Here is a 9,597-nt window from a genome sequence, read left to right as displayed (position 1 = left end):
AATGCTCAGTGACAATGATAATGTCATACTGCTGTTGTGCCCCCCACAGTATCTGGTGGTGGTTAAATACTTAACATACACTTCATTAGAAATAAATTTGTCTTATTCCCTTGTGCCCTGGTGTTCACTTGTCAAAAGATAAAAAAGGAAGCTCTCAGTTTATGGGATTAAAAATACAGTAAGTATTGGCCACAAAGAGGAAGTCTGCCCTCAAGTTTAGTTAAGATTTGCAACATATCTTCATGGTAGCCGTAATCGTTTCGTCATTTCTGAAAAGTAGGAGTAGCAGCGGAAGCAAGTGAAAACTTTAGCTTCAGATCATGGCGTCTTATGACCAGACTTTCTCTTAAAAGGTAAATGCATTTACCTCATACTTTTAAGCTAGATGAAATAATCATTCACTGAAAGAAAAATGTCATCCAATTGTTATGATGTCTGTTTTTTTTCTTCTTTATTTGGTCATGTTTGAAAGTTTGCATTTAGTTGGTGGATTTCATGGCAATCCTGGAAGAGTCTCCGTTGCTGGAGAAAATGTGAAAAAATATATAGCACTGTTTTCTATTTTAATTTATGCTTCTGTCAAATATATGGGTTTTTTAAAAAATGAAATGTGTTTCCTGCTTTTCTCAGCCTTGATCTGTAAGTAGCTGTTTCCCTGTGGCATTGTGTGATGGTTTTGTCTCTCAGGGTGGAGTGGCCCAACTTTTTTTCGAGGTGGCTGTCGTGATGTTTCTTTGGCATGGTGGTAAGTTCAGAGCCACTGATGTGAAGGTTAAGATTTTACAGAAAAGCTTTCCTTCTTCACTTCCCCAGGGGTAAGGTAGTGGGAGTTTAGACGGTTTTATTTTTCTGCTTTTCAATACTTTATATTTTTTGGTACAAATGAATACGTAAAAGAGGAACATATTGAAAGCTTACCATAACAAATAGGACCATAGCCTAGAGAACGATATTGGCATACTCAAAAAGACAATAAGTGAACAGAATAGAAGAGTCTGATGGAGCCTAGAGGAAGGTTCTCCAACAGCAAGTTTGTCAGAGTTTCCTCAGGACTGCCAGGGGAGAGTCAGGCAGATGCTTTGGACCCAGGCAGCGCTCAGTATTAAAAACATCCATTCATCTTCTCCCATCCTTACTTCAATTCAATGCTTACGAAGCAAAATTACGGTTTTAACTGGCTTCTTATATGTTCTGATAGATAGAATGCTACTCGTTACACCAACATTTCCTTATGTCATTCCAGTTTATACATCAGTCTCCTGTGAGTTGGTGGGAGTTAGTTCTGGAGCACTCAGTCACTTCGTGGTGCCCTGATAAGGTCAAATTTCTGGATCTGCAAAGCCGAGGACTGGCTGCTGAGCTGCAATAACCATACCACGGAAAGTCTGTCACCGCTGACCTCACTAAAGCACCCACCCATTACTCGCCTCTCGCTGTTACTGCTCCTATATCGAGATTACAGTTGGCCCCTTCACTGCCTCTCCTTTCCAGGCTTTCTAAGAAGTAACTTCTGTATTCTGAGAAGACAGCATGGGAGCTAGACAATCCACACCTAGATCCCACACCGGTAAGTTCAGGGCAGAAACCATCACCTGACTTGCTGCTGAGTTAAAATGAACTGGAATAACTGGAAACTGCTGGAGGGTTGTCATGGGACCACATTTCCAAAGTTGGAAGAATCCGATTTTACCATGATGCAAGAAGAGTGAAAAAGGAGACCAGAGAGAACCGTCTGACCCTCCACACTTGAATAACGGTGGCTCCGTGCTTGGTATTAGACCAGCTTGGTAATTTATGGGAATCTAGTTCACTTCTCTTGCTACCCCCAACCATCTGTGGTGTGGGCATTGGGAAAACCCGTGGCTGCCTTTGGCAAACAAATGAACAAACCAAAAAACAAAAAAACAAACAAACAAAAACGCAGCAGTTTCCAAGGTCAGATTCCCAAGGCCCTTGGGAAACACTAGTTCTGAGATTCTCTGCTTAAATCCAAGGGAGCATCTCTCCCTCGACGTCCTGTTAAAATCTTTGAGGGAGAGACAGGAGATATCTTTGTCAAAGGGGCATACGGGGCTACAGAAATACTAGGCTCTTCTTTCATTTGTGTCACTGGTGGTTTGTTAAGTTTCAGTTCTAATTTTCATGTTAAAGGATCCACGATCTAAGGAACAATGTTCCGTCCGTTTGCAGAGTTGTAGCCCCCATCCTCAGTCTCCACTGGTTGCTTGGAGAGAGTAGGGCACCTGGGGACACTTACGCTGTAAAGATTCATGAGAATTGGCAGATACACTAACTGCCTTCATGTTCTCTCATAGACGTACAAAGCATACAAACCACAACAGCCCCAACAGTTTCCTCTGCACCCTGCTTCTCCAACTATCCCATGTAAGTAAGCGTTCTCCCACCCATCTTACCTTTTTCCACGTGGGATTTGATTTTGTGTTGACAGTTTTGCCTTGCGGACTTGCAGAGGGAAGTCTGGGGAAGAGGCCAGAAAACAGTGGAATAACTAAATCGGTGTTTTATCTTCATAGTGTTTCTCTTAACCTGGGGAACCCCCAAGCTTCAAGAGATGCATGAATCCCCTAAGTTTATAGATACAATTTGCAGTGTGGGGCAACTGTGAACATTATTTTTTCAATTATAGTTGACATACCATATTATATTAGTTTCAGATGTGCGACATGGTGACTAGTCATTTATATTACTTACTCAGTGATCACCCCGGTAAATGTAGTACCCATCTGACACCATGAAGTTATTACAATATTCTTGACTATATTCCCTAAGCTGTACTTGACATCTCCATGACTGTTTTTATAACTGGCAATTTGTACTTCTTAACCTCTTCACCTTTTCCACCCAGCCCCCTAACCCTCCTCCCATCTGGTGACCATCAGTTTGTTCTCAGTACCTATGAGTTTGTTTCTGTTGTTGTTTTTGATAGATTCCACATATAAGTGAGATCATATGGTATCTGTTTTTCTCTGTCTGACTAATTTCACTTGGCATAATAGTTTCTAGGTTCATCCATATTGTTTCAAATGGTAAGATTCCATTCTTTTTTATGGCCAAGTAATATTCCATTGTATATCTGTACCGCCTCTTCCTTATCCAGTCGTTTATCAGTGGACACTTAGGTTGCTTCCATATCTTGGCTATTGTAAATAATGCTACAATGAACATAGGGATGCATATTTTTTGAATTAGCGTTTTGGATTTCTTTGGATAAATACACAGAAGTGGGATTGTTAAGTCATATGGTAGTTACATTTTTAATTTTTTGAGGAACTTCCATACTGTTTTCCATAGTGGCTACTCCAATTTGCAATCCCACCAACAGTGTATGAGGGTTCCCTTTTCTCCACATCCTCACCAACACTTCTTGTTTGTTGATTTATTGATGATAGCCATTCTACAGGAATGAGGTGGTATCTCAATGTGGTTTTTATTTACAGTTCTCTGATGATTAGTGATGTTGAGAATTTTTTCATATGTCTATTGGCCATCTGTATGTCCCCTTTGGAGAAATGTCTATTCAGGTTCTCTGGCCATTTTTTAATTGGATTGGTTTTTCTTTGGTGTTAAATTATATGAGTTCCTTATGTGTTTTGGATATTAACCCTGTATCAGATGTATCATTGGTAGAAATCTTCTCTCATTCAGTAGGCTGTCTTTGTTTTGTTGATGGTTTCCTTCGCTGTGCAAAAAGTCTTTAGTTTGATGTAGTCTCATTTGTTTATTTTTTCTATTGTTTCCTTTGTCCAAGGAGACATAGTCCAAAAAATTATTACTATGAATCATGTGAAAGACTTCACTGCCTGTGTTTTCTTCTAGGTGTTTTATGGTTTCGGGTCTTATTAACATATTTAAATTTTTAATCCATCCTTTTAATCCATTATTATATATGGTGTAAGAAAGTGATTCAGTTTCATGTGTCTTTTTTTTGGCATGTGTCTGTTCTGCTTTCCCAACACTGTTTATTGAAGAGACTGTACTGTCTTTACCCCATTGTATAGTCTTGCCTACTTTGTCGAAGATCAAGTGACCATATAGGCATGGCTTTTTCTCTGGGGTCTTTAGTCTGTTCTATTAATCTATGTATCTGTTTTTGTGTCACTACCATGGTGTTTTGATTAATATAGCCTTGTACTATAGTTTCATAACAGGTAACATGATACCTCCAACTTTGTTCTTCTTTTTGAATATTGTTTAGGCTATTCAGAGTCTTTTATGGTTCTACACAAATTTTGGAATTATTTGTTCTAGTTCTGTGAAAAATGCCACTGATATTTTGATAGGGATTGCATTGAATCTATAGATTGCTTTGGGCAGTATGGACATTTTAACGAGGTTAATTCTTCCTATCCATGAGCATGGTATATGCTTCCATTTGTTTGTATCTTCTTTAGTTCATTTCTTAAATGCCTTAGTTTTCAGAGTACAGGTCTTTTGCCTCTTTGGTTCAATTTATTCCTAGGTATTTCATTCTTTTAGATGCAATTGTAAATGGGATTGTTTTCTTAATTTCTCTTTCTGATGATTTGTTTTTGATATATAAAAATGCAACCAAGTTTTGAATATTAATTTCTGCTACTTTCTGGGTTCATTTGTTAGTTCTAATAGTTTTTTTGTGGATTCTTTAGAGTTCTGTATATATGGTATATGTCATCTGCAAATAATGACAGTTTTACTTTTTCCTTTCCAATTCAGATGCCTTTCATGTCTTTTTCTTGTATGATTGCTGTGGCTAGGACTTCCAATACTATATTAAATAAAAGTGCTGAAATTGCACATCTTATCTTGTTTCTGATCTTTAAAAATGCTTTCATCTTTTCACCATTATGACGTTAGTTGTGGGTTCATCATATATGGCCTTTATTATGTTGAGGTAGGATCCCTTTATCCCCATTTTACTGAGGGCTTTTATCATAAATGGATGTTGGGTTTTGTCAAATGCTTTTTCTACATCTATTGATACAATCATTTGATTTTTATCCTTCATTTTGTGTATGTGTGTATCACATTAATTGATTTTTGGATACTGAACCAGCCTTGTATCCCAGGAATCCCACTTGATCATGGTGTACGATCTTTTTAATGTATTGCTGAAGTTAGTTTGCTAATATATTGTTGAGGATTTTTGCATCTATGTTCATCAGGGATATTGGCCGATAATTTTCTTCTTTTTCTTTTTTTCTTTTTTCTTTTCTTTCTTTTTCTTTTTTTTTTCTTTTCTACTTCTTTTTTTTTTTTTTTTTTTTTTTTTTTTTGTAGCACCTTTGTCTGCTTTGTCTGGTTTTGGTATCTGGGTAATTGTGGCCTTGTAAAATGAGTTTGGGAGCCTTCCTTCCTCTTCAGTTTTTTTGAATAGTTTGAGAACTATGAACATTTCTTGAGGGGGAAGAGAGCCCACAGCTTTCATTGAGGCCCTCAATGGATCTGGAACTCGAAAGCAAAATATTGAAAACAAGTGGGTGAGAATGAAAGTTAAAAACCAATGTGAAAGCTATTTCAGAGGTTTACCCATAGGTGGACAACGTTATACTGTGGTCTTTAGGAAAGGCCTTCAAAAAGCCCAGCACATCATCTGCTCCCTTTCTTTGCCACAATAGCAAAGAACTTCATTTGGTCTTAGCCTTTGTTGCTGGGATTCTACTGACACTGCTGATGATGAGTCTTATCTTTCTTATCATAAGGAGCTACAGAAAACGTAAGTGGCCTCCAATAAATGGAGCAGTTCTTCTTTCTCTGCCATTGAGAACAGAATTAGCCTTGAGTGAATAACTGGAAGGAGGGGATAAAATCCACTCAGCCCACCCTTTCTGCAGCTGAGGATTCGAATCCCTTTACTTCTCTCCCTGCCCTCCAGACCCTCCACCTTTCCCACCTGCAACACCTATTCCCACCCCACCCCTTCACCCAAGATTGAAGGGAGAGTCTTCTGATTCTTCCAGACCCCATTGGTGAGACTTGTCCCCTTTTTTCCTGACACTGTGGCAGGTCACTCCAGTCCCCGAGCCCTGGATCTTCACTCAGATCCTCTGTCTAAGGTAAGATGACCACGCTGTTTCTGCAGCCCTGGAGGCCTGCTGCCATTGGAATTTCCCTCTCTGCTATGCCCTATCTGCTAGAATAGTGGTATTGCTTTGGGGACACATTGACAAATGAGTCTTTGAAGAGTTCTTCTGATCTCTTTCGGTCTTCTCTGACCAAAGCTTTCAAGTTGCTTCTGAAGAGGCACTTGCTCCTAAAGAGACACATTCCTTCAAATTAAACTGGCTCATCCCTCCTTCTTTCCTGTTTAGTTTCCATCCATCCCAGATGACGCACTTACCTCGGCCAGCATGACTTCCAAAATCTCAAATGAAAAGAGAGATCATTTGACTGCAAAGCAGTCTGCAGACACTGACTCCATTGTCTATGCTCAAATTAAAGTGACAGACTCACCCTGTGTTTCCAGTAAGGCTTGACTCCAGTTCCTCTCAGCTCTATCTTCACACATCACTTTCCCTTTTTACATATTTTGGACCACAACCTGTGTGAAACTGCAAATGAAGTTGTTTGGGTGTGAGCTGACAATGTTAGCCAGCAGTTTTGAAGACCAAGGACCATTCTTTTTCCTGGCCCAGGAAAAGATTGCTGGCCCTCCCACTTGGACCAACCGCCTGTTAGCCCCATGAGGGCCGAGACTGCCCCTCTTTGTTCCCTTCCAAAGTGTGTGGTGCAAGCTCAGGGCATCAAGACTGTTCACTCAGTGGCATTGATCAACTTGGAAGGAGTCAACCAAATGCACAATGTAGCAAGAATTACAAACAAAAGCAAACCCTCTGTAATCTTGGCTCCTTCATCATTTGTCTGTCCCTGTCACCTCCTGATATCAGGGCCAAAGTTCCAGAGCTCATCCACAGCCAGAAAAGACTAACGGAGGTGATGGTACTCAAGTTCAGGATCGATGCAGGCGCAGGTCTCAACCGCTGCCACTAACCAGCGACATTCGTTTGGACAAGTTCACTAAACTTGTAAGACTTCAATTGCTTCAATTGCTTGAAAATAGAACGAATAACGCTTACCTCTTATTGTGAGAATAAATGAGATAACATATACCGAAGCCCTCTGCACTTCTCAAAGTTTTACACAAAAACAAGGTCCCTGTGGTGGAAAGCGTTCAGCAGATGTGGATGCCCATCTCCTTGCAATAGCGTGACGTGCATTATATGGAAACTAACGAGTAATCCAAACAATCTCTCCCCACCCCCAAATCCCAATGTAGAATTCCATACATGACCCCAGTAAAAAAATACCAATAAGATTATTTTTTACTCAGCAAGGTTATGCTAAAGCTCCTATGTTAACAATAAGCAAAAAAAGAAAATCCAGGAAAATTCATAAAAATGAGCAAATTAATAAAAGTAAAACGGGAAGGCTGGCCCTAACGTTAACTAAAAGTACTGTTTTATTAAGCATCACTAGTTAAAACAATATGTTAATAGTTCATGAATAAGAAAATCAGTGGAGGGTGGGGGGTGGAAGATGAGGGTAAGGTGGATCAAATATATGGTGATGGAAGGAGAACTGATTCTGGGTGATGAACACACAATGGGATTTATAGATGATATAATACAGAATTGTACACCTGAAATTTATGTTATTTTACTAACTAATGTCAGCCCAATAAATTTAAAAAAATAAAAATATAAGAAAAAATAGAAAATCAGTGGAATAGAATAAAAAGACCAGAAATAGACCACAATACATAAGGAAATTTAGAGTATGAGGAAGACGGCATCTCAGATTACTTGGGGGGGGAATGGTTTATTCAATAATTGGTGTTGAGACATGTAGCCATGTAGATGAAAATAAAATTGGATCCATATCTCACTCCTTATATCAAAATAAATTCCAGATATATCAAAAATTTAACTGTAAAATAATCATGAAAGTACTAGAAGAAAAAAATAGGAGAATTTTAAAAATACTCTCAGCATGGAGCATGCTTTTGAGTGCATGACACAAAGCCCAGAAACCAGAAAAATTGACTGACCTTGACTTAAGAAATACCATTCAAAAGACAAATGACAAGATTTGAAAATATTTGCAAAGCATCTCATAGACAAAGGGCTGATTTTCTTAGTATATTAAGAGCTCCTCAACAACTTAATAGAACAATCAAGAACACAATTTTTAAAAAGTACAAAGAGAAATTTCTGTTGGGAAATTCACAGAAAAGAAAATCAAAATGGCTTTTACACATATGAAGAGATACTCAACTAATTATTTCATCATGAGAGAAATAGTGATTAGAACTATAATGAGATAATGCTTTCCATCAATAAGGTTAGCAAAATTCATAAGGTTTGCTAATAAACTGGGCAAAATTGTGGGGAACCAAGACACACATGTAACTACTGGTGGGAGAGTAAGTTGGTACAACTATCGTGGAAGGCAATTTGGCAATAGCTAACGTTTTAAATTCTCTTTGTAAGAATTTATCCTTCTTAAGCATGTGGAAGGTCACCTATGAGTGGGGTTTATAACAGGCAATCCCCCCCGCCCCCCGCCAAGATGTGCCACTTTGGCATGTGGACTATTTTGAACTGAAGGCAATCCGGACCCTGTGTCAACAGAAACTTTTACCTCTCTTAAAGAATTTAAATTGGGGCCTTGCCCATAATAAAAATTATCACCAGAAGTAACTTTTTTTTAATGACCTAAGTAGACGGCAAGGCAAACATTTAATTTTTGGTCGTGGAGGCACAGAGAGGTTAAGTAACTTGCCAGAGTTCACACTGCTAGTAAGTCATGGCACTGGGACTCAGGCCAGCGAGGCTGGCCCCAGTGTTCGCACATTTATCCATTATGCTCAACTCTCTGAAACAGTGAAAGATCGGGGAAACCCTCGTTGTCTATTGAGAAGGCACGGCTGATGGAGTGCAATGTAGCCATTAAAAAGGAGGCAGCTTTCATGTTCTAAGAAAAAAGATCTCCAAGAGATATTGTTAAATAAAAAGTACGAGCTGATAAAGAGAATTCTGTATCTGCTTTATCCGTGTAGAAAATGTGTGTGTGTGTGTGTGTACGCGTGCGTGCGCACACCTGTATTTCCACATATTTAACATGTCTGCAGAAGAAAACACCATTAACTGGTCATCGCGATTGCCCCTAATCACTTAATAACTGAGGGACTGACAGGTGGGATGGAAGGAGGTAGGCTTTCCCTTAAAAGCTTTTTTGTAACTTTTGAAGTTCTTCACTTACCCGTTGTGCAGCTTCAGGAGGCCCAACACCTAATGCTCCCATTACCCCCCTGAATTCTGAACCGATTGAGAAATCAGAAAAAGGACTCAGCAGACAGAGAACAAAGTACCATCTTTATCACAAACATAGTCCACACTGGAGAGTATAGTATATGTTGGACCTACAGACAAGTGGGCTTCAGCTCAGTGAACCCCATGACTAAGAGAGCTGCACCAAGGCAAGTCTCCTCCCCTTGCAATCAAACCAGTGCTCAGCTGTCTCCAGGAGTTGCAGAAGAGACCACGTGCTCTTTGACAGCCACACCCAAAAGGTTCAGAAAGGAAGCGGAAGGGCAGAGTG

General features: G+C 39.4%; 1 protein-coding gene across 4 annotated transcripts; it reads left to right on the top strand.

Annotated features, from left to right (window-relative positions):
• Positions 1-265: 265 nt before the first annotated feature.
• LOC308487115 (transmembrane protein C1orf162) lies at positions 266-9,019 on the top strand. Of its 4 annotated transcripts, XM_081025046.1 has the most exons (8): positions 266-353; positions 688-745; positions 1,244-1,383; positions 1,492-1,567; positions 2,316-2,385; positions 5,616-5,713; positions 6,004-6,053; positions 6,309-7,363. In XM_081025046.1, the coding sequence occupies exons 4-8, from the start codon at positions 1,531-1,533 to the stop codon at positions 6,471-6,473; spliced, it is 420 nt and encodes a 139-aa protein (XP_080881172.1). In that variant the 5' UTR covers positions 266-353; positions 688-745; positions 1,244-1,383; positions 1,492-1,530; the 3' UTR covers positions 6,474-7,363. The 4 variants fall into 4 exon arrangements, with proteins under 4 accessions (XP_080881172.1, XP_080881170.1, XP_080881169.1 ...); XM_081025044.1 differs by having other exon boundaries at positions 1,244-1,567; positions 6,309-9,019; XM_081025043.1 differs by lacking the exon at positions 688-745 and having other exon boundaries at positions 280-353; positions 1,244-1,567; positions 6,309-7,682.
• The last annotated feature ends 578 nt before the right edge of the window (positions 9,020-9,597 follow it).

This window comes from Rhinolophus hipposideros (genome assembly GCF_964194185.1).
Source record: "Rhinolophus hipposideros genome assembly, chromosome: 19".
In the NCBI taxonomy this organism is placed as follows: domain Eukaryota; kingdom Metazoa; phylum Chordata; class Mammalia; order Chiroptera; family Rhinolophidae; genus Rhinolophus; species Rhinolophus hipposideros.
This window is presented reverse-complemented; position numbering and strand designations above follow the sequence as displayed.

Coding starts and splice junctions, on each gene's coding strand:
- LOC308487115 (XM_081025044.1), top strand. CDS start 1,531: ATGGGAGCTAGACAATCCACACCTAGATCCCACACCG. Junction 1,568..2,315: donor CACACCTAGATCCCACACCG/GTAAGTTCAGGG, acceptor GTTCTCTCATAG/ACGTACAAAGCATACAAACC. Junction 5,714..6,003: donor CATAAGGAGCTACAGAAAAC/GTAAGTGGCCTC, acceptor ACACTGTGGCAG/GTCACTCCAGTCCCCGAGCC.